Source organism: Coturnix japonica, chromosome 1 (genome assembly GCF_054131305.1).
Source record: "Coturnix japonica strain WE chromosome 1, WE-NBRP24, whole genome shotgun sequence".
In the NCBI taxonomy this organism is placed as follows: Eukaryota; Metazoa; Chordata; class Aves; order Galliformes; family Phasianidae; genus Coturnix; species Coturnix japonica.
Genome location: NC_140663.1, coordinates 19,095,499 through 19,121,384, shown reverse-complemented (window position 1 = coordinate 19,121,384; position 25,886 = coordinate 19,095,499). Strand labels below are relative to the sequence as shown.

At 36.7% G+C, this 25,886-nt stretch overlaps 1 protein-coding gene across 8 annotated transcripts in view; it reads right to left on the bottom strand.

Moving 5' to 3' along the window:
• Window positions 1-23,486, bottom strand: part of POT1 (protection of telomeres 1) — a 61,294-nt gene extending 37,808 nt beyond the window's left edge. For 2 of the 8 annotated variants that reach the window (XR_014936514.1, XM_085521811.1), the window contains exons 1-9: window positions 23,414-23,486; window positions 22,558-22,633; window positions 19,945-20,011; window positions 16,831-16,962; window positions 12,732-12,804; window positions 11,229-11,314; window positions 7,512-7,622; window positions 6,654-6,701; window positions 5,382-5,496 (exon numbers count right to left, since the gene is read on the bottom strand). Coding sequence is in view for 7 of the 8 variants with exons in the window: in XM_085521811.1 (XP_085377937.1) it covers window positions 5,382-5,496; window positions 6,654-6,701; window positions 7,512-7,622; window positions 11,229-11,314; window positions 12,732-12,804; window positions 16,831-16,953 (556 nt within the window). In the remaining variant the exon portion in view is untranslated. Of the gene's footprint in view, window positions 1-5,381; window positions 5,497-6,653; window positions 6,702-7,511; window positions 7,623-11,228; window positions 11,315-11,699; window positions 11,891-12,731; window positions 12,805-14,415; window positions 14,456-16,830; window positions 16,963-19,944; window positions 20,012-22,557; window positions 22,634-23,413 lie in introns of all 8 variants that reach the window. The other 6 variants (XM_085522027.1, XM_015853230.3, XM_015853247.3 and 3 more) reach the window with 6 other exon arrangements.
• Between the last annotated feature and the right edge of the window lie 2,400 nt (window positions 23,487-25,886).

Sequence of the window (25,886 nt, the reverse complement as noted above, 5' to 3'; positions counted from 1 at the left end):
AGCATGAATGCCTTCTCCAGCCATAGATTTACAGACCTTCCTTCATTCAGATTCAGTCAGATTAAGACACAACACTGAGAGTTCAAAGACTTAACAAAAATAAGAGGATAGGACAAACTGCAGTGTTCAGTTGCAAGGCTCAGCCAGACAGGTGTACTGACCAGCCCTGCTTTACGTGAGGCCCCTTTACACTCTTTTTTCTATTTATTTCCTCCAAATTCCTTGAGCTCCCACCTCCCTAGCATTTCCCCATGAATTTACAGAGCTCTGCAGCTTGGGGTCCCCAGTTCACAAACTGATCAGCAGCAAGTGATGTCTGTAGTGTGTTACTCTGCCAGTTAGTGACTGAGGTTTGTTTCTCAAGATTGTCTCCCAACCAAGAAGACCTCCACCAGATAACCCTGCTGGCATAAAAATTCCCACATTTTTATATGCTTGCATAAATTAGTGTGGCAGACCACACTTGTTTAACTGTCTCCCTGCCTTATCATACTTTACTACCTCACAAAAGGGCCCTTTTCCTTTCAGAAATCAGGCAAAACAGATCTAAAGCTTGGCACACTAATATACTAGGAAAGAAAGCTTTAACCTTTTAAAATGGTTTATCTTGCTTGATATACACCCCCATATTTGGAGATACTCAAAAGCCATCCAGACACAGCCCTGGGCAAACAGCTTCAGGTGGGTTGGGAGGACATGTTGCATAAGATGACCTTTATAGGTCCCTTCTCACCACAGCTGTTTTGTGATGGTTGAAGATTCCTGTTAAGCATTAAAGGGAATGATGAACAATTCAGTTAATTTCTTCAATGTGATTAAGTGCTAATTGGCTTGGAATTTTATTACACACAAAAAAAACTTCTGCTGTTTCTGACTGAAGACCTTAATGAAAAAAAGCCACAGATGCATAAAATCTAAGCTGTTAAAAAGCTTAGATTGTTGCATATTGTACCACATCCAGATCAAGAACATTTTAAGCAGTGAAGGATTAAAACTGTTTTGAAAGTAAATCCAAAGTATTGACAACAGTTTACTGGCTGAATTTTCCTAACAAAATGAATAACAGAATCATTCTTCAACAATGCAAATGAGTTTAAAATTTGAACAGTTTAGGATCTGCATGCCAAAACCAGGTTTTTTTAATGAACAAAATGATTACGGAATGAGACTCTTAGCTATTAGAAATATGACTGAATTTTTAAGAAAGGGTGAAATAAAAGCCAGTCACCCATGGCATAACAGAGTTACTTTTCCAGGAACAGAAACTGTCCTAAAGTGTCAAATCATGAGAAATATATGAGGGGCAAGTTTATTGTTTTACAGATCTGTAGTCTTAGAAAATCAAAAAATTACAAGTAAAGAGGGAAAAGGAAAGAGAGGGAAGTACCTTTATGGCAGCATGAATGCTGCTGCAATTCAAGCTATTGCTTTCAGTCTGAAATGTTACATTCTGTAATATCTGCTTTCAGTGAAAGACAAGGGCTTCAGAGTTGCATTGCATCTGCAAACACCCAGAGCAAAATTTAAGCTCAGGACTTCTAAATAAGCAAGTTCCATACTGTTCAATTCAGCTGGTCATCTGAAGCAACACCTCAGCTCAAGCAATATGAAAATGGGTATAGTACAGTCATCTCAGTGACAGAAAATTATCAGATGTATTAAGTTTCAGTACTAGACTGATTCAGCAAAAGGATTGGTCTTATAATAACAGCAATCCAATACTTATTCTGAGGAGGTTAACAGCATGTGATGGACTACCAGGAATGGACAGTTAACCTACAAAGATGCTTGTAACACCTCAGAATTGGCACTTATTAAAATTACAAGGAGAAGTCACGTTTGGTTTAAATGGGAAGTACAGAGTAAACTGTCTGCTTTATATATTCCCCTTACTCTTTTAGACTACTCCTCAAGGCTATTTCAAAATACATTTAGACTTGTTAAAGGAATTTTACAAGATGAAGTCTTTCATTTCATCTTGTTAAAAAAACAAAACAAAATTAACTTAAAAATGCACGAAAAATAAGTGCATTGTCACTGTAATTGTAACAGTCACTGAAAAGCCAAAGTTTCCTCAACTGCTATGACAACTCAAGTTTGTTCTCTACATCATAGTTTTCATTTTCTAAAATGCACTATCATTCGTACTTCTCTTTGGACTATTACAGTAGTCATTAGCATGCTCCAAAAGACAGCATTCAACACAGAGTACCAATACCAGAAAGAAAATATAGTTTCACTTTAAGTCATAAAAAACAAAATCAGAACTGCAGCAAAAGCTTTGTAAAAAGGCAATTCAGTATTTATTGATTAAATGCATTAATTTTGGTTTTATTTAGGACTTCAGCAGTTCATAACAAATATGCCCCTAAAATCAATTTTAAAGGTAGAAAGTGTTGATCAAATTACGAATCCCCCTTTGGTCAACTGTCTATGTATTCACAAACCTCTGAGTTTACAAAATTGACCATCCTGGATCAATAACTTCTTCCCACAGAAATGATAAAAAGGTTGCTGGTAAGGAATGACTTCAGAGACTACCTTCTGCTTCTTATATTGCAAAAAAAGATTTTTCTATAGCAAACTATTCTCTCTTCAAAAATACACCATACATGAATACTGTTTTCAAGTGTTACTGAGAACAGTCTAAAATGGAACAGCCGAACCAGCTAAGTTACTAAACAGGTGCAACAAAACAGGAGAAGTAAAATAATACATATAAACATATGACGTGTTTATAAACATACATATACTATGCACATATTTCCAATATACACACAGAAACACGCTGATACTGCTGAAGTCCAAACTAAATAATCAAATGGAAGATGTTTTAATGCAGCTTATTTGTAATGTGACACTGCACTTAAGAAATACTCAAGCATTAAGCAACCATTAGATGCATCTGGCTAAACGGATGCTTTAATGCCAGCACTTGCAAGTAGTGTATCAAAGTGAATAGCTTGATATTCCTTTCTTTCTATTTAACTGTTATTTTTTTTATTTCCTCTCAATAAAATTCAATAATTCTTTCAATACTAGATTCATTTGCAGTAACAGTAACCTATACAGTGAACATTTGATTATAGTCTTATAAAACAACAAGACTAAATTGGGTACCAGTTGCTTTCAGTGGGAACAGGAAGCAAAGCTTCAGCTTTAAGCTCTAATACACGTAAAGAGATATGGATCTAGGAGAATATCCATGTAGTGAATAAAGATCCAGATGGATGAAGCAAGAGTGGCTCTACCACCCACACCACAAGCAGGGATCAGCTTAAAGGTATGTGATTCCATTAACACTGTGTCAGAAATAGAAGGTATAAGTGCAGGACTGTGACAGACCTAATGTGACTATAGAATTTTCTGACAAGTGCTATTTCATGCCTTGGCAACTCACAGCAATCACCAAAGCATTCTGCACCTTCTCAAGCAGATACAATCCAGGATCATGCAAAGCCTGAAATATTTAACTGAGTAGAGAACATTGTTACACAAAAACCAAAATCAATTAAAACTGTTTCAGAGATTTTCATGATGAAGTATGAAACGCATCGCACTGCAACAATAAGAAAACTCATAGTAACAAAAGCAGTTTAGAAAACACTACGGAAGAACCTTCAAGAAAGAAGTTCATCCATTTCCAGATGTATTGAGTTTGTAGAGTCTTATGAGGATCTAAAACTTTCCAAGAAGAATATGAAAATTTACTAATTTTAAAAGACTCTCTATATAATCCATTTCTTCCTCATATTAGTCATCTACCTTTAAAACAACAACAACAACAAGCTTTGTATGTAAATGCAATATAAATTTGAAGAAAGTGTTAAGACCTCTGCTGAAGTGTGATATTTGAACTGCTGTACTATGGTTCACTGAAGGTCATGAAAACAAACAACCAGGCATAATTAACAACTTCTGTTTTGTTTGTTTTTTTTGAGTGAAGGCACAGAACACAAAACTTAGCTGCTCTATTACTATGCCATGAGATATGCTTACAAAATGTGCTGAGAGACTTAAATGTAACCAGATTTTTTCCTATATGCAATATACTTAATTCATGTACTGGAGTTGTTTCATCTCTCAGTCCTTGTTTCTTCATAAAAACAACATTAAATTATTCAAACTATTCTTTCCTTTAATCTCTCCCTAGATTACCTTCTTTTGTCTTTAGGCAATCTATTAGAGTTTAAGTAATATTAAGATGTTGCCTCAGGTTTCAATTAGTTTTTTCTCCTCCTTCGTTAAAAGACAGTTGGAGAGAGAGCACCAGAACACACACACGCAAAAAAAAAAGGTCACATTTGTTAAAATGTATATGTATATAAAACCTATATAAAATCAAGAAAGAAAAAAAGTACTTTCAAGCTAAACAAGAAACAAGAACATTTACTGTTTTAATGCATTGGTATAAAGTACCTTACACATCAGCACTTTGAAAACACCCACACTTTTCAAGTGGTCTGCATTCATTGACCATCCAGAACATGAGAACTGCCTGCAAATCAGTAAATCTAAAAAAGTAGTTACTAAATTAAAATGAATATTAAGATGACTACGCATAGTGCAGTTTAAACAGGTATTCCTGGCTGTTTTTCTACATATGTAAAAAAATTCCATAGGTTTGCATTCTGAAACCATAATATTGCCACCCACAATTGACAGATTACTCTCCAAATGCTTTCCTCCCTCTCCACTACACACCCCCATATACAATGTGTTGAAAAAGAAAAGAGTAACTGGAAGTGATTTTTCTTTCCCTCACAGGCAGTACAAGGGAAGTTTTTAGAACTGATAAAATAGCAAAATGTGAAACCGTTTACTTCTTACTACACAAATCAAAATCTGACTTCCATCTGAAACATTAGCAGTGTATAATTTCCTTTAATAAGTTCTGTGTATATACAACTATGTAAAATATAGTAATAATTTTTATTTATTCTCAAGAGGATAAAAATGCATGCACTGTATTTGCTACAAAACAGGTGGACTATCACTTGACCCATAACATCTATATTTAAACACTAATGCTTAAAATTAGATTGCCTACGTTCTTCAGATTTGTTTCTTGTTTCGCAGTTCTTCTGAGAAATACTACTGCCTCATCAACATTTCATAAGAATGCAGGGAATGGTTTTCTAGGAGCAAATTTTGTCATCTGCCTGATAAATATTTACTTCACTTGCTATCTGCACCAGTCTGCCTAAACTGGCTCAGATATCCATTACTTATTCTATTCTCTTGAGGTTATCTGAGTACCATGGTCAAAAGATCACCAGACTTCTGTGGTCAATTTTAACAGAAATAACTATGAAATTACTTCAATGAGAACAGTTCTGTTTGTAGGAGGAGATTTTATATTTCTTGAAAGCAGTACATACCTGTTCCTTTGCTTATGTAAGGAGGCTTGAAGAATTTCACAATGCCGTACAAATTCACTACAGTTCCATCTTTAAGGCAATTCAAAGGAGTATACACATATTTTGGTGCCACAGACTAGAAAGGTATGGTAAAATTAGTGGACAGAAGAAAAAAAGTAAATTATGCAAACATTTACCTAGAATTCTGTGTTTTTAACACCATTCAGACTCAGGTATGTTTTTAATTTGGCCTTAATAACGATAAGTTACCTATTCTTCTCCTGGATTATTCACTTAAGATTTTCTAAATGTTATTTAGAATTTTATTCATTCAATCACAGACAAAAGAGCACAACTCATTTCATTTCTTCTTCAAAATAATTCTTACAACAAACTAGTCATCCAGTAGGGGAAAATAAGATACAAAAGTGGAGACAGATGAATAAGAAAATGAAAGTCATTACAACAATGTGATCAATCCGAATGGCTTTTTAAAGCCACAAATCAGTTTTGAAATTATTATAGGCAGAGCCACTGAACACAATAACCACTTTGGGCATCTTACCTCTCACAGTTATTGCACAAGTTTCTATTGTAATAGCACACTTGCCAGAGGATTAAAAGAAATCAAGGATTAATTTATACAATCTAAGGGACAACTCTCTTCTCAGCTTAAGATTACAGAACATGATTCTCTTAAAGAACAAAAGCTCTCCCTAACTGACTGAAAACTGTACTTTGCTGACTGAATCATGGAAAAAAAAAAATAGAACTCTCAAGCTTTGTTATCTTCAGTACTAAATCTTTAACCTGATGATAAAGAACAATTAAATTTAATATATCAAATTTTAGACCTTTAATGTACTACATCCTGTAGAACAGCAATTTAGATAAGTAAAGAGTTGTTCTCAGCAGAAACCAAAAGAAATGTTAAAACACAAAGTCTGATTTTAATCAAAGGAAGATTAACTTAAAACAAAACAAAAAACTTCCTTTGGTATGGAAGGTCCTTTATTAATTCATATTTCCTAAGACAATGTGCAGCCTATTTTGAGAACTAGATGAAAACTATACCACAGAAATACTGCTTTCCTATATTTCATTGTTTTCTAGGTAGGTCATTTGTAGAAATAAAAGCTAAACAAATGAATTCTGGAATAGGAGCGTGGATGTAAAATAGGAAAAAAAAAAGAATTCTACATATTCTGATTTACATGCAAATCGTCTCATATTAAAAACATCCTGAATTTACAAAAATATCCTGGTTTAAAAATGCCCTGAAAATAAACTCACAGCAGATGTAGTTTCCGAAAAAGGAGATGTGCTTGGCTGAGTACAAATCTGGGGAGGAAAAAAAAAACAAACAAATACAAACTTAATTGATTATAAAAATGCAGTACAAATATTGTAACATTTGACACAGCTGCAGCAATAAACACCTTCGCTATTGGAATCACTTCTGAATCTACTACAACTTTATTCTACACAATAAAACATATCTGTTCTGATTACATATAGACAAAAGCAACTTCAAACAACAGTTTCTGAAGCAGAAACAAATTTTGCATCCTTTACATTACATGCATTATTTCCTTCTATTATATGCAAGAACAGTTCAGAAAGTTCTAAGGAGTTATCTAAAGCTAACTCATGCCAAATTCCTGCACTGAACAAGTAGATATTTACTTTGGAGATAGAGATAATTTGGATCTGGTGATACCTTGCACCACTTCTATATATACTTTGACACATAATTTCATAGAAACGATAGTGTGTTTATCATCTACTACAAACTGTTATTCACTGCCATAAACTGTTCTGCACAGAGTATTACCATGAAGGATTTTCAAGCACACAATCCCCATCCAGACTTTACAGAGCCTTGGACAGAAAGCATAACACTCATCCTCATCCATCAGAGGTAAATACAGATGTTTCTTTCAGCTACACTACTTTGACAAAATGGAAGGAATCAGACATTACATAATTGTAGGCACACAGTAATGTGTCCAGACTGCTTCCTCATGGTCATGCTGTAATAATCTGCAGTACTTCAAATTCTAATCAATGATTTTCTCTACTGTAAAGCAAAAATTTTAATGACATAATTGGGAAAAAATAGGTTTTAAAAAAATCTCAGCACCCACTTACGTAAATGGCTGACCCAGCTTCTTCAGACACCTGCAGGTGACAAGCATGTCTACCATCTTCTCTTGCTGTAGGTGATTCTGCCACCTTAAATCCAGCTACCACAAAGGTGTCCTATGGAGACAGGTGATAAACAGATGAGTGCTGTGTATGGCATTATGTTTAAAAGAAGATTTAATGTCAAATTCCACCCTCAAGTCTCAACACATTCAATAAATTTTTTTAAAAAATCCAAACATTGCCTTTAATTTCCTCTACGCAGCAATTCTGTCCTAGTCCTATTTCAAAGAGAATCATTACCCTCTGAATATACTGAACACTGACTCTTTCCTGCATAAAATTAACTGAGCTAAAAAAAAAGCAGGCATACATCTGATTAATATTAAGAAAACATTCCTGTCTCAGTGGTTGTTTGTTACTGTATTACAGCCACACTTCAAAGAGAGTCTTCTTGTAGATACTTTCAATTTAGTTGGATCAATATCCTCCAATTTATTCCTTAGGGGTCCAACACAGTTAAGTAAATGACTAAATTTTGGGTAGCAAGAGATACCACAAACTTCTGTGGTGACCCATTAATCTTCTGGCAAAAGAAGCAAATTCATTTGCTGCTGCATGTTCATTTTAGTATAAAATTCCTCACATGTCACAAAGCAAAGAAGAAAAAGAATTACTTCAGCAGTAAAAGATTTAAGTCCCCGCAGAAGCTCACATTTTAGTAGCAACCTTACAAAAATAAATAAATAAATAAATAAATAAGAGAGAAGACAGATGAAGGAAAACACATTTAGGAGACAGACATAAATAAGAAATTTATTTCAAACCAAAAGAAATACAATACTACAAGCTATGATACAAAACGAAGCTCATTTAGAGTCAACCACTTTCTTTTCAGGCCAGTACAATATGGTAGTATGTTCCAACATACCCACTCTTGTAAAACCTTCCACACACATACAAACACACCTGAGAACTATCATATTAGATTTGGTGTCCTTTTTATCCAAGCTTTTACCAAAAGTGCTTTCTGAAGTTTTTAATGAATAATTAATGTGTATTTTGACTACAACATGCAAGTCATCTAAGTGTTAGATGTACAGAGTTAAACAAAACAGGTAAAAACAATTAGATGGATTAATATTCTCTGCACCTGAAACAAACTATCCAGCTAAAATATATTGAAGTTGTTTCATTCTTTACATTTACAAACAGAAACAATACACAAGAAACACAAACTTCAGGAAAGTTAGTTTTTTAGGCAGAAAACAGGTACAGCACATTTTTCGTTTCTCTGTTGCTGATGCTCTTTCATGGTGCTTCTTCAAGAGTGCAATTAACCTTCATGCATTATTCCTGTTTCAGCATTTTGTTACGATTACAGGAAGCACAGGGCTGTGGGACTTGGCTGCTGAATCAGGACTGCAGCTCTGTAGAGCTGACTTGACTTGTTCTCCTTTGTCAGGAGAAACTTTAGTATTACATAGACTCAAGTGTGTACACAGGTTGATAATAAATTGATTATTTTTTTTGTGAACAGTGATAGATCACTGGTGGTTACAATTATTTGAAGGGTTTCTAAGAGTTGTTGCCGCACAGCACTCTCTGGGACCAATCTTTCTATCCTCTCATTGCTGTTCAGGGCCTTTTGTGTGTGTTTTAATCAGGACAATAAACACGATCTGTTCCTCATATCTAAAAATGTTGCATGCTGTATATTTAGCAAATTAATTCAAAGACCTTCCCACCAGGAATTACTGCCGAAATTCTTGGAATCTGTATAATGACTGACAGTTTTTATTTCACCAACAAACCTAAGATTTGCAAAAGAAAGATCTTCTGTCCCAAAATCACTGTTGATCACCAAGGTATGTTTCTTATGCATGTATAAGCGAACTGTTAAGTCAGGGTGATTAAGCACCTGGTGTAGGGGTGTGACTGTCCCAGGTAGCACAGGCAGACTGTTTGCACCTGTGCTCTTCATGTGACTGGGAGGCATGGACACAGGGCAGAACCACTCTAGGCTCACATGATGACTATCCACTGAAGGGAGAGCATCTCTTTGATCTAGGCTGCTTCCTGGGAAGGAGCACTGCATGGCCAGAGGTCCCTTTTACCAGTTGGGTGAATTCAACTCTTTTTCCCTATATGATTATTGGCCTACCTACAGATACTTTGCCTGGTATTGTCAAGAACCCGTCAGAAGCAATTTTGCTTCTTCATGAGCAGAACAGCACAGCATGAGACAAACATCAAAACCAGGCTTTGATTCACAGTAGAATCTAACCTCCTGTAAAACTTAATACCCTTTGACCTGCACATGATACCATCCAGAATAAAGCCCCTCTATATTGCTTCCCCAAGTTCACACATTTGGCTAAAATTAGCTGTGCATCAATTTCAAGTTCAAATTATAACAGGCTTTCCTCTCTGTTGAAATTTATGCTTTTTCAAATCAATAGAATTCAAAGTGTACTAGACCATACTGGGAAGAAGAAAATGATCCTTATTGAAAGAGTAGCCAGGAATTAGGTCTCCCCATGGGAAGTGTTCACAATACCAGACCTATTGGAACCAAGAGTTGGATTTAATGATCCTCGGGGGCATTTTCCAACTCAGGATATTCTGTGATTCTATTATCTGAGCTGAAAAGCTTTGACAAAATTCTAACTTAATCGTTCGTATTTCCATGGATGAGAAAGCCTTACATTTTTGCTCATAAAAACATTTCTAGGAACCTGAAAACAAAGACCAGATTTCTTTATTTAATAACTTTCCATCTTCAGTGTGAAAACACTAACAGGAGCTCATAACGTACAGCATACTTTAAGTTGATATCTGGCTATCTGTCAGCAAACTGACAGGCAATCTAATCAAAATTATCAGTTTGAGGTAATTGCCTTCAGCTGGCAACACTCTCCCATCAAACTTATAGACCATTTTGTCAATATCCTTTACCCTGGAGCTATCAAACCAAGCTTTCTTCTTGTATGGGAAACTGGTAATCACTGCCTGAACCTCTGATTAATTAGCTGAGTCAAGTGTTGGGTCAGCTATTGGAGCACAGCTGACGGTAATTCAGCTGTGTTCCCAGAAGGGGTGGAGCTTGACTCCACCTCTTCTAGACTTCATTTAAGGGCTGACCACCACTAAGGCAGCATCTCTTTGAGATTACCTCAGTGTTTTTCAACCAGACTGAAGGCTTCTCTACTGGTGAGTTTTTCCTATAGGTAATCTTTTGGATGTTTATCATCATCCTTCTTGTATTATTACCATCTTTGTATTATTTTTCACCTTACATTTCTCTGCTGAAGCAGGATGCCAGCACATAGGTAATTAAAAAACCTGTGCATGTAGTTTCAATTCATAAAAAAGAAAAGTTTTAGTGTAACTTAATTAAAATTTAAAATCTACCTTATCAAAGCATACCAAGACATTTGACTAATAAACAAATGGATGATTTTTCTGTCATCCATATTCTCGATCCTTTGCTTGCTAGGTAAAGGAAACAGCACTGGCAGACAAAAAGAACAGCTCTACTTCAGTATTACTGTCAAAAAAAAATTACAAAAGCAAATACTTTTTTAGAGTTCATAATTATAAATTAGAAGAGACTGAATAGACTATTTCTAATGTTGCTAACAGCTATATGAAGACAAAATGAAAAAGTAACACAAATCTGTGGAAAACAGCCCATAATATATGAAAGGGAATGTAATTTACCCCATTACGTATAAGTTTTGCACAATCTTCTGCCATTTTTCCATATATTAGAACATTGATGCTGTTAATCCTTGAACATGCGTCATCTAGGAAAAAAAAAAAATGTATCCAATTACCATTCTTTCTTCAAAACAGCAATGGGAAAAGGTTTCCAAAATAAATTCATCTATAGAACTTAACAATTCTCAATCTAGTTAATTTACAAGCAGAAAATTATATAAATAGCTGTGCAGTTGGGTTTGCGTGCTAACTATAGGTAAATCATTACCTGGATGGTGGCCAGTAGGGTGAGAGGTGAAGAGAGACAGCTCTGGGGGGAGCCTTCTTTGTGGCCTTCCAGTACTTGGAGGAAATTTATCAGCAGGAGGAAGACCAACTTTTTACATGGGCAGAAAATGATGGGACAAGAGGAAATTGTTTTAAACTCAGAGTGGTGAGCTTCAGATATTAGGCGGAAATCGTTTTACTCACGGGGCTGTGAGGCATTGGCACATGTTGCCCAGACAAGTTATGGATGTCCCATCCCTAGAAGTATTCAAGGCCAGGATAGATGTGGCCCTGGGCAGCCTGACCACAGCAGGAGGAGTGGAACTAGATGATCAAGGTTCCTTCCAACACATGACACTGCATGGTTCTATCAAGAAAGTAGTCTTCCAGATGGACTGAAGCAGACATCAAGTTATTTTAGAATGTTATTCTAGCTGTTACCATTTTAGAAATAATACTGATGATTTAAATGTGTGAACCTATTTTTGAGACTGCGGAGAACATAAAAATGCTCTTAACCTTCCTGCAAAGCCTTGTGAAATTAGCAAGACTCAAGAAATTTTGTTGCTGCCCTTGTGAACTCCATGCCAGAAGACAAATAACTTCGGTCTCATCAACTTCAATCACCTCTAGTAACACTTATCACAAGCACTACTTCCAGGTAGGACCTGGACTCTCTAGCCTACATTTGGGTCACACAGAATTTCTATAATCAAAAAGGTTCATAAGGAGCAAGTGGTGATTCCCTAATAGAAAGCAGCTCAAGGAAATGGCAAGTTCCTCAAAACCATCTCAAAATCCCTTTCTGAACTGCTTAGTTTAAAACAATGCAATACATGTACTGTTAATTAGCTCACTGCTCCATATCAAATGTGTACTGACATAGCATATAACGGCTGTTAACTGCGTATTTTTCTTAGACTTCTCTGATAAGAGATTTAAAAATATGCTGTACTCATAACTAATGAATTTTCAGAAAAGTATTTCAAAAGATTCTGTAACAGGAAGTCAACTGAAAATCCAAAGTCCATATCACTTCCAGTAACTTATAGTTTAAAATAATCAATTTTTTATTTTATGGGGAGTTAACATATCTAGGGTATGTTTCAAGTATGAAAATTTTACTGAACGCTAAACAAAGTAAGCATTAGTGGTGGGACCGTACGAAAAAAAAAAAAAGAAAAAAAAAAAAGCTGAGAAGTCCAGCAAAACCATAAGTGTATTTACATGAAGTACCTTGAAGAACAATCTTGAAGAAGTCTGTACCATCTCCAAGCTTTGTTAGTGGGTAGGAAAGAATAACTATTCCCTAAAAAGTAAAAACAAAATTAAATATATATGTATAAATACAGGAACTGGGATCATACAACCTATAGGTTACAGAAACACTGATAACAGCTGAAAAGTTTATAAGCTTTAAAAAACAAAAAAAACAAAAAAACAAACAAAAAAAACCCATAACGAATCTGTATGCTTGGAACAGTACAAGTCTGAATTACTTAGTTGCTGTGGTCTGGATACTAAAGAGAAACTGTAGCAGTAAAAAGGTATTTCCATTACATCACTAACACAAAGTTACATTTCTTGCACAAAGGCTAAAAAGTTGCTAAAATAAATAGAGCATTCAAAATCTTATAAAATACAGCAATTCCTCAAAATATTGGCAAAGGATTACAACATAATGAAACCACAGTTAAGAGATATAAGATGCAGAGATAAACAATATTCTGTAATATTAAAAAAGTTATAGTTGGGATGACAAAGAATGCATCTCAAAACTTGGAAACTCAGCAATATATTGGTTTATCAATAACAGGAATGCTCCAAAAGATGGCAATGTACATGTGTGTGTACAGATGTTATTACAGTGAAGTTGCAATGAAGCAAATTGTAGCAATTTTTGTTAACTTTTCTCTGGAAGAAATGTATTGCATTTATATATATATATGTGTGTGTGTGTGTGCATGTATATGCATACATATATATACACACACACACATATATATACACACACACATATTTTTCTTTTTAGAAACATGGCATCTCATCAATAAAGTTTCATCTTCAGCAGAAACAAAGATATCAGTCAAATGTATTTCCACACAGTATGGTAGATAAAGCACTGTATCTACCTCAAAGATAAAAGCATAGAGATTGGTTCAATGAAGAAAAAGATATAAATTTGAAAACTGAGTCTGTGAACATTCAAGAGAACTATAAAACAACACAGCAAATAAAATAAGAAGGTTCTTGTAAGGAGAATGCAGATCCAATCATCTATAAATGCACAAAGGCAACACTAAGACAACAGTCAGGTAAATCACTGTGATCTTATAATGCACATATTCTGTGGGAAACATGATTTAAATGTTAGTAAACACCTCTTAAACCACATTAGGATAAAATACACAGCAGTGAATTTTTATTGTAGAGGCTTTTCAGTAACATTAACACTACAGTAACAAATTAACTGAGGAAGAATCCAAATAAAATCCATAACTTATTTGACTATGTTCTATAAAGTATTAAAATTCACAAATTCTCTATTTCCAACCCAAATCATATGAGTTTTATTATAGTAAAATAAACGAAGCACCCTATGTTAAACTGAATTTAATATTTATCATATTGCTTTATTGCTTCTCAGACAGTAGGAATAATTTAGACCAAAATAAAGGTCAAAGATCTACAACTACGTGTCTTAGGCAGTTAAGCCCCTGCTTTTCACAGGGAGAACGGCTGCATTTTGTAGAGGGACTAAAGTATCAAATATTTATTTTAACAATCAGCATCCACAGACCAATGTTTTGATATCTGTGTATGAATATTTAGGTTTTCATCCTCAAAATCACAACTTTAGGTTTGCAATTACTAGGTACAATTGTTCTTGCTGCAATTATTTGTCCTCAACTGTACTCACCAGTAAAAGAAATTCTACAGATTTGTTCTTGTAATGATGTCTGCAATAAAACCAAATCATTTCAGGAACACTATGTTCTTTTAGTGAAGAATACTCAATCCACTAAAGAATAGCATACATTTATGAGAATGGTACTCTGCTTTTTGACCATTTTTACTTTCCACTTTTTTCCTCCTACGTCCCAGTATCTTCAAATGATTTCTCAGATTCTGGGACCCCATTCTTATATAGAACTGCCTGCCCCCATCAGTTTTCTTTATATCCTGAACACCTACTCACTAATCCTTTTCCCCAGCAGAAATACTACCCACTGCTATGTTAATTCACCTAAAACTCCTGGGCTCCAAACTTATGTAAAATTTGCCCTGGAAAAACTTGCTCAAATTCAATCCTCCCCTGCAAATCTTGCACTGTACATCAAAACTCGACAAACTTCTTCCAAATCCCTCCTCACTCCATATGCCACTAGACTCACCCTCACACTGACTATGTGCGTTGCCTCCAGTGAATCTGTCTCCCTCCTTGCCACAACCTAGTTTCTCAGTCTGGTCCAACAGCTGACTTGGCAGCTGTAGCAGTGCTCTAGGGACATGACAGCACATTCTCAACTTTGGGTTCAGCTGCCAGGGTAAAGTCCAAAGGATAATAAGTAAACAGGAGGTGGCATCAGGTTCAGTCAGGGCACAGCTCGAATGAGGAGGTAAGGACTTTACTTGTACCATTTTCCCATAAATTTAGATTAAATTCTATATTCTTCAGAAGGAAGCTAGAAACCAAAAATTTTCAGAGGAATGAAAGTACTGAAATACAGATGCCAGAGAGAAGCATTGAGGGTGATTTTTTTTATATCTTACCAAGAACACAGTTCATAAAATCTTTCTTTATACTTCTTTCCTCCTCATATCAGAACTTGACTTCCTTGAAACTCTGGAGTAACAGCATGCTGTGCCATCACTAAGATAACCTGCCATCAGTGCATTCTCACACTTGCTTCAAGCTTGGCTTGTGGAACTGGAATCTCCAACACATTTAACGGTGCATTAGCACAAGCTTTATCAGCCTTCCAGTTGTTGTGTTTTTATGCCAAGCTGTTTCAGTCACCTACTAATCCATGCAACATGAAGTTTTCTTCAAACAAAATTCTGAGAAAGATTCTATACACTTTCAGCAACAGGCTACAACATCACCTGTATGCTTAGTCTGTTAATAATCCTTCTGCTTACCTATTGGAAACATTTACTTTGTCAGAATCATTTTCTAATTCAGCATCTGTTTCTGTCTACTTCAGTATTTTCTCTGCAAACAAGAATCCCTCAGTGTCCAACTGTGCTTACAGAAATAGCTTTTAAAAGTAGGAAAGCCTACATGCCCTGTAGGTGAATGAGGACAGAAAACTATATCCTGAGGAATAAAAACCCTGCTTACAAGCAGCACCCTTTATTGATAATTCCATGTGTCACTTTACAAGATCTAAGGGAGACTGGGTCACTTTTACTCATTTATGTCATCATGCCACCTTCTATTACACTCTGCTGCTGTGCTTCCAAAAAAGGCAGTTTTGCTCCTTTCTAATTTATCTATTTGCAATAAGACTGGCATCTCTTTGACACCATAATGAATCTGTCTAGAGAACAAGAATAGGTGAAAACTACCCTCTCTCTGCTAATATGATTAGTCTTGTGCCATTTATTTCCCTGAACTGACTCAGCACAAGGTCGGAAAAGCACTAAGGCTAGTCCTGGGAATACACGGGTGGGGAAGCAAGATGCTCTTTTTACATTCAAAATAAATAAATAAATAAACACCACTAAATTGGTTCAGTTCATGTTCTTAAAATATTTGTGCCATTTTCTTTAAGATGTAAGCTACCTAAGGTTTTCTCCAGCATTTGTTTTCATTCTGGTCAGAAGATAAGCTTGGGATAATGATGACTTTTTGCCTCTTAAGTACCAAAGATGATAAACAGGATTTTCTGTAGCATACGTGCAAAAAATTAAACAGGTTGAGAAAGAAAACTCTCAAGAACCAATGTTGCATTTTACACAGTATATTTATTTTAGGAATAAAAATACTACTTCTGCATTTCATCAGAGCTGTACTTCAACTCTGAAATACATTTGGGACTCCTAGAGATATATAATACACAATTGATAATAATTAATAAATCTAATAGCATCTTGGTGCAGACAGTTACTACAGAGATACCTTTTCATAAAACTAGATACTGAATTGCTTCATACAAGAAAGGAAAACCGCTTTAATGGTCAGAACTGAGAAACATGACCTATAAGGAGGATAGCAGCGCTCAGAATCAGTACCAGTAAGTCACCAACACAGCTGAAATACAGAGACACTTTACAAATTACACAGGAGTTATTTGAAGGCAAAAAGAGATTTTGTTTGCTCGTAAGTTACCTGGAAATATTTGTTGCTGTGGTCAAGTCCCGTTTGCAATTGTTTTAAATCCTCTCTCTGCAAGTGGCTTGGTAGTTGAGTCTCAAGTTTTCCTTTAATGAACTTTAGCAATTGAACAGGCATAGTTGCTAGCTAAACAACAAGAAAGAGACTCCTGAAGTTACTCAAATACATAAAAAAAAGAGTTACTAGAAGTTCCAGCATACTAAGAAGGGGATATCTACTTTGTAACATGGGAGCTTTATTAAATAACTAAACAACTTCAGAGGGATCAGTGTCATTACTCAGTACCATCAACATCAGGAAGAGACAGTAGACATTTGATATCACTTGATAGACCTCTGTCAATACATATTTTGAAAACATTCCATTTTGTTGAAAATAGCACCAAAATCTTACTTCACTCAGGATTAATAGCAGCTGGTGAATATGAAGGATAAAGAGTATGAATACTTCACATACAAAATACATACTAAAAAACAAGCAGAGACTTTGAATGGCAAAAGAAGAATCACGTTGCCAGTTGAGAAGTACAACTAGAGCTCAATCAATACAATATTTAAGCAATTTAGAGAAGAGGGTGCACAAGTGACAAATTATGTTTCTAGTGTTCTGATTTTCAAAATATTTTGTGCTCCAGTGAAGATTTCCTCAACTGTGCAAAACTAAAAACAGCTAAGTTACTGCATATTAACTGACTAAGCTGTCCACGCACTTCATACAAAGCAAAGACCACCAGAAGGCTGTAAAAGGTCCTTACAACAATGAGAAGCTGTTAGCGAGAATCAATCACACAGCAGATCCCTGTGCTAAGGACCTGCATTCATGATGCTGCCCAAGTCACAGATGAACTGCCTCACTTGGCAGTTCTTATGCTGACCCCAAGGTGCAATGCAATAATCCCCAGAATTAATTGCAGCAGCCTTCTCTGAACTCAAGAGCCATAAAAGCAATTTAAAAACAAACTAAGCAGCCACTTGAACTCAGCAGTCAGTAACAAGGTCACAGTGCCACGCATCCTACCTGCTCACAACGTACATTTCCCTATTTTAGGTCAGCAAGCAAGTTTTTTTCTCTATAACTTCCTCCCCAGCACACACAAGACAAGGAAGCTCCACAAGTTACCCTTAAAATGCTTTTCAGTTGGAAGTATCTATTTACAACTGTTTACAAGGGTGGATAGCGATAGGACAAGGGGAAACTGTTTTAAACTGAGACAGGGGAGGGTTTAGGTTAGAGATTAGGAGGAAGCTTTTCCCCCAGAGGTTGGAGACGAACTGGAACAGGTTGCTCATGAATGTTGTGGATGCCCCATCCCTGGAGGCATTCAAGGCCAGGCTGGATGTGGCTCTGAGCAGCCTGGTCTAGTGGTTGGCAACCCTGCTCATAGCAGGGGGCTGAAACTAAATAATCATTGTGATCCTTTTCAATCCAGGCCATTCTGTGATTCTGCTTCAGACTACATTCTAGCAGGCTGACAGGCTGATCTGTTTCATCCAGAAATAGCGAACTTCAGAATTAATCAGCAACATTACTTTTCATTCAGCAGCACTATAATGAACTATGAAGATGTACAACATAATGAATTAATGCTTCTTAAATTTCTCACAGTTACGGTACTTGAGCAATTACAGAGGTGTTTGTTTTTCCCAGAGATGTGTAACAGCAAGATACATTTTGCTACATTTCAAAGACGGCTGCTAAATCAAAACAAAGAACTCGGGTATAAAAACACCTTCAAATTTTGCAGCCTCCCGGCTTTCATTTAAAAAAAAAAAAAAGAAAAAAGAAAAAAAAAAAAGAAAAAAGAGATTTTGCCATTTGTGTCAATTGGACAAATACTCTGCATGTGTCTCTATGGTTAGAAAGGAAAAATTATGAAAAAGAGCCATATGTCAGTTGATCCAGTGGGAGGTAACCATATTATTTCCACTCTTTACTTCATATTTACTCCTACAATTTAGGTAACTTATGTAAATAATATATAAGTTGATAACAAGGGCAGTTTGTGGGAGCTGTTTTTTTTTTTTTTTCTTCCCAAATCTTATATTTCTGTACATGTAAAAATAAGTTCATGTATTTTAACTGACAGTCACTGAAGCTCACAGTCTTTTGCTCTCTGCAAGTGAAACACAAAGACATTAGTGTGGACGTGTGTACATATGTATATGCTGTAGTTCCAACAGCCACAAAAACACATTTTCAACACCAAATTGATACAGCACGGACATCCCAAATCTAGATGCAGATGTCTGTAGTGCTGTCCTTGGCGTCAACAGCAGCTCAGTGAAAATAAGTCTGCCAGGTGTCTCTTGCTCTCAAAAGACTAACTACATAGCACCAACAAGCATCCTTTCAAATCTGAGTCTGCTGCTGTAGAGTTCCCTAAGCAGCATGTACAGAGCTACATATATATGTGTATATATATATGTATATGCATATTTAATATGTCAGGCTGTGGTAGGCAGAAAGCATCATGGGGTGCTCCCTGAACAGCAGAAAAAGGGGGTGGGTTCAAAACACACACAGAAGAAAGAAAAAGGCAGTGAACTAAAAACCTCTGTTGTCTTCCAAAAGCTAAAAGTGACAAAAACACAGTGCAGCCATAAAGCTTAATAATTTTAATAATCAAAGAATTATGTAAATGATTTCATCTTGCATATGAATTCAGAAGAGAGAGGAAAAGAGATCATTCATTATTTGCTTACTAAGTGAAACGTAACTTTGAAGACAGCTGTGGGCTGAACTTTTTACATGCTGCTCTTCCCCATCACTGTCTTTCTATCTCGTGATTTTCTAGCTTTTATATTACTGACAGTGGAACAGTCTACTACAACCCAGTAGTTCTATCTGAATTGTCTAGGGGATATTAACATATGATCCGAAAGCATATAAAACATCCTGAACCACAGTACACCGGTAAACAACTGCCTAGTAGAAAAAGCTTTAGACAAAGGTTAACCTTCAACAAAAATAAGCAGTAATTTTAGAACTCGTTCTTTTGGATACAGAGAGACATATTCCACCAAGATAATGTAATCATAAAATGTCTGCGTCTTGAGGTTCAGAAAGAAAACAGTATGCCAAAATAATTTTAATAAAAAGGACTCTTACCTCATTCCTTTCTCTTGCAGCTTAACTTCAACACTCTCAGACCTCAATTAGGGAGCTAAGAAGCTGTCTGGGGTGCAGGTACAAGAAAAACTGTCAGGCTTAGTGTTTTCATCAGCTCAAACAGAAGGCAAAATAACTAGCTTTTTGTTTTACTTGCAACCCACCTCAGAAACAAGCTTTGAGAGCCTGGTAACTTTAGTATTACAGTATATAACCAAACATTAGGCACTTACAGAATCAAGCAGCAGCAGTTTACATGTGGTCTAAAGACTGTAATTTTTGAACTGAACACTACAAAACACGGTGTTTGGCAGAGCCTGGGCATTAAAGTCCTTTTGTGAAAGTCATATCTTTTTTTTCCCCCTTTTTCCCTCTTGCAGGCTTTTTCAACTTTTGTTCCAACTTAAAAGGAAAAGATCTTAAATGTGTTTGGGAAAAAAAAAAATCACACCAGAACTTGAACTCTCAGATCAGCTCTATAATCCTTTAATGCACACTGCAAATCATTAAGACAACACAAGCTGCAGTTGAAAGTAGCTAAAACTACACAGTCACAAACAAAACTGCTGATCTGAACCGAACCACAACATGAGTGAGAAACAGGAAGAGCAGAATAAATGTGTTTTTTTACTAAGGAAAATGTAAGAAGAAATGTACAGAAGAAATATAAATTTGTTCTTATGGTCAAAAGAATTCATCACTACTTCTTATCTTGCTTAGCAAATGTTAGACTTCAGCTAGGATAGCAAAGGGCTAAAAATTTTCTACAACAATTCAACACAGAAAACTGTATGTTGCAAGCTCGGTACACAAAAATGTTCTTGTATACAGCTGATGTTAAATTAAAGATACCAACATGCCCTAATAGTCTGAAGACCCAGAGGACATTCTTACAGCTGAAAACAAATCAGCCATGAAAGATAGGTCAAGTCAACCTCCTGTTAGAATCAGGAACCATTCCGCACACATCCTAGATATGCAGGTTGCTGAATTACTTTGGAAAATGCTTTATGAGAATCTCTAGGATGCAGTGAAGATCAACTGAACTTTTACAATCATAGCAAATTATAAATAACTCAGTTCACTAGTAATAGAATTATCACTCAAATGAACTCGCATCTCTGAGTAAATACAAGGAACGAGTAACATAAAGAAAACAACGTAAAGACAATCAGTTAATATCCTAATTTTTTCCTCACTCCAGATCAAGGGAAACAAGCATTTACTGGAAAATTATGACAAAGAGATTACAAAGCAAGACTACATGCTGCATTTATCTGCTGAATGTGTCCAACACATTTTACTTCCATGTCCAGTTCTCTGAAACATACAATTCTGTATTCAGGAGCTGTATTCCCTTCAAACACAAAGTCAAAAGACATTTTAAAACAAGCAAAATAAACAAGAGCTCATAATACAAACCTAAAAGATGTAAGACAACTTTTACTATTTATTGCTCATACAGCAAAAAAATCAGAACATGAAATCAATACTACAGACTATGAACTATCTTGCAAACACTGCTAATATGAATAATTCAACCACCCTTCACAGAATCACAGAATGGCCCAGGTTGGAAGGGACGTCAGTCTCCAACCTCACCACCACAGGCAGGTTCACCAACCACATTTAATAATGGGCTGCCCAGGGCCCCATCCAACCTGGCCTTAAATACCTCCAGGGACAGGGCATCCACCTATACGGGCAGCCTGTTCCAGCACCTCACAATCCTTACAGTAAAGAACCTCCCTCTGACATTCAACCTAAATCTAACCTTCTTCAACTTAAAACCATTTCCCCTTGTCCTGCTGCTGTTATCTACCCTCTCAGAGATGACTCACCTCCCCTTTACAGGCTCCCTTTAGGTACTAAAAGGCTGCAATGAGGTCACCCCACAGCCTTCTTTTCTCCAGGCTGAACAAGCCCAGCTCCCTTAGCCTGTCTTTGTATGGGAGATGCTTCAGCCCTCTGATCATCTTTTTAGCCCTCCTCTGGACCCACCCCAACAGCTCCCTCTTTTTCTTGAATCAGGGATTCCAGACCTAGACACAGTACTCCAGATGGAGCCTTGCAAGGGCAGAGTATTGGATTCATTAATGTTTCCATTTTGACTCCAGAATTAAGTTCATGTGGGCGGTAACCAAAGTTTTATCCATTTTTTTTCTAACAGTACATTAATCCAGTGCACAGGATAGAAAGTGACAACATTCCTGCCTGGATTACACAGACCCAACTAACACCTTAGACTTTGTTCAAGTCAAAAGTGAGCATACACGACTGGGTTCAACTTTTAGATATCTCTACAACTACTGTTTTGCTTCTCTGTGCTACTTCCAGAAATGAGATTAGCTCTGGAGCAGAAAAATAAAGAAATCTCAAAAAGCAATAGATAAACTGGAAAGATTACTTTTTTTCTCTGTAACCAATAAACATTTAGCTGAAAATACCATAAAGAGGATTAATGTCATTTTGAGACAAAGAAACTGCAGCCGTTTAAGGCACAAGGAAATTCCTTATCTATCAAAGCAGATGTTACTTGCAGAGAGATGCTTTAAGTCATTCTCCAAATCAGAGAATAAACCCATGATTATGTGGATTCGGAGGAAGTCTCACCAAAGAATGAAGGCACAGCCAAGAACATCAGCATCTAACTGATGGGGTGAGCCAAAACAGCAGATTTCTGAAGCCCCTGTAAACACATAAAGGAGTCAACACAGTATCACTTAGCAAGATCTAAAACAACTCTGAAGGCAATGTTTCACCTTCAACACAAACAGGGGCACATGCACGGCAGTAAGCTCCAGCCCATTTTTGCTCTAACAGAGCTGACTACCAACATACAATTAGAATTGTTAAAAATTAATTCAAATTCATTTCAAGTTGTAATCTACTAATTGTACAGCTTAACAGAGGCCAAAGCTATGTATCTGTGGTGGAAAATGCACTATTACACTGCCATATATCTCAGCAACACTTCAGCCCTGAGAAGCAGTGGGAAGGCAGAGATGGGAAAGGAAGCTCAGTGCATGAACTCTGAGGACTAAAGTTAAGCCAACGACTTCCAGAAACCAAATGTTTAAAACCAACAGCCTGGATGAATTACTTCAGTACTAGCACTGGATTATTAGCATTGATAACATAAACTTTTTTCTTCTGTGTACTCAGGGCCAAACTGGCTTAAACGGGATTAAGAAAAAAAGAAATAACAGCATATATATGAATACATTTAACCCTTATAACACTGCCACAGTGAGTACTCGGCCTCCATAGAGAACGGCTGCGAGGCAGTTCAAGTAGAAGAGAGGTGCAAGGGCTCACGCTGAACGCAGAGCCTAACCCCAGCAGCACAGGGCAACAGAGCGGCAGGGGATCTCCGCACTACAGAAAACCTTTATTCCACTGCCGGGCCGCCCGCTGCATTCCTCCCCTCAGCCCTCAATGAGGACAATAGCCCCACACCCCGCACTACCTGCTCCAGGGGGCGGCAAGGAACTGCCCGCCGCTGCACCGCCTGCCTGCTTCCGCCCAGCCCGCAGCCAGGAACCGCGCATGCGCACTGCCGGTGCCTATAGGCTGTAAGAGCATGCGCCGTGCAGAGGCCGGAAGGCGCTGCCCTCAGCCGCGGCCCCAGAGGGGGCGGGCTGTGAGGGAAGGCGGACGGGACGGGGCTGGGCTTTAGTTTCCTTTGTTTGCTTCTCGCTTGAAGTCCCATAGGAGAAACCATTATTGCCTTTTCTGAAACATGTTCCTGTTCTTTGAAACCACAGGGGCTGGAAAGCACTTCTGGAGATCATCGATATAGTCCTCTGGTTTAATCGAGTTTGTGTGAAAGTACTTTTTGCTGACCACATACAGAAAATTAGAGCTGACTGGATGAATAGTTTCCATGCAACTTTTTATGTCCTGATTCAGATGTGGAAGGCCAAAAATTCCAACTTTTAAACAAAAACTGTGGTGGTAGCTCCCAAAGTACATTCTCAGCTTCCTTGCATGCTGAGGTGAAGCTAACTGATATCTTACAAATAATGGGGAATTTAAGCACATCTGATTGCCGGGAGAACAAATGATCTGGCCACCTGAAAATCCAGCCACAGCAGAGTAGATATCAACTTCAGATAGTTTCAGAGAGAAATCAACTTCATCAGACTATGAAATGCTGTGGAATTCTAGTTGAGTACTTTCTGTCCCCTCCTATGACTTCTGTTTTTAAATCTACAGAATCCATCTGTCCAATCTGGAAAGACATGGATTTGATGGGTGGACTGTTTGATGGATGAGGAACTGGTTGCAAGATTACTGGTATTTCAGTAGCTAGCTCACGTTGCAGAATCATAACTGGTCCTCTGGCCAGAAGAATCCAGCTTCAGATAACTCATCAATGAAGTAATGGGTGAAGATTCAGGGCAGGAAACAATTTTCTCCCATTCCTACAAGATAAGGAAATGGAACAGGAGATGATCTAGGAAAAAGCAAGAGGCTGAATGTTGGCAGTGGTATGAAGGAAGAAGGGCTCCACTAATGTGATTCTGGACATAACTCTGCTTGTGGCAGTTCTGTAGTTCAGCAGCTCTAAAAGAAAAGTCTGAAAATCTCCAAGATATACTGCAATGAAGATCTTATATCTTATGTGTATCTTATGTATCTGTGTATCTTATGTGTATCTTATGTATATCTTATGTGGTGTTGCTTGTGCCTGCTGGCTGCTTCAAAACTTACAGGGGTTTTGAACAATAAGAAGACAGGCATTAATAGCATATGTAGAGTTGTTGTAGTTGGTGTAAAGTTTGTAACCTGACTCAAAGCTGTTGAAAGTCAATTTGAGTTTTTTCATTGTTTTCAAAGCTTTCCTATCCATTGAATCATTAGAGATACTGCAAATTAGGCTTTTGTTTGCTATTATTAAATCTGCAACATTTTTTTTTTCTTCTAAATTCAATACACTCATTAAATGATGCTTGCTTAGTGATTGTGTTCTTAGGTCATTTGCTTAGCAATAGGATTTTATTTTCTAGTGAGGCAGCCATCCAACAGCATTTTGTAGAAATAATGGATACTTGTGGCTGTTTTTCATTGAATTTCATTACATGAAATACTCCTTAGCTTAAAGAATGTTGAAAGGTTGAATTTTACCTTAACACCTAACCTATATGCCCAGCTGTAGAAGTTAGTCTTTCTTCACTGATGCTTATAGGTTTATAGTGACTAAGAAGGTTACTGAAATATATATATATATTCTATAGTACTTTCTCTCTAAGTTGACCTGTTAGTAGATCTGTCTTGGGAGAAGGATAATGAAAGGAAACCCCAACATTTTTGATGTATTGATCTTTTCTTTCATTTCAAACACAGGAATAAAACCAGGCATATCTGTTCAACAGAATAATAATAATAAAAATGCAGTGTCATTTTGTTTTTTATGTCATTTAATGTATGTGAATGTATGTGAATGTATGTGAATATAATGTATGTGAATTTTGGTAGGTGTTTTTCAGGGCTGTACAATAGCAGACAGGAACCTAGGCTTATATTTTCAAGGAAGTCATTAAAGAGCTTATTAAAGGGTGCAATTGTGTGAGCACAGATAAATAGAATTATTTCTGCAAGAGCCATTCAAGTATTCCCCGCAAAATAATTGTTTCTTGCTTCCTCTGTTATTTTCATTAACTGATGCAATTGCTTTCCTATGATATGTACTAAAGCCTGAGAATTATTAGTGTTATTTTTCTTTAGGAACCAGTTTGTTTTGAAAATACAAGTTTTTCAGTTTTCGGAACGAGTGTCTAACTTCGGTTATTATCACAGTCATCACAGTCCTTGCTGTGGAATTCTATGAAGTAGAATCCTTTAGTGTTTCAAAATCTAATAGAGAACAAAAAAGCCAGTCTCCACCCCACTAGGTTTGCAATCAAAGTACACTAAGACCATTAGAACTGGAGTTAATC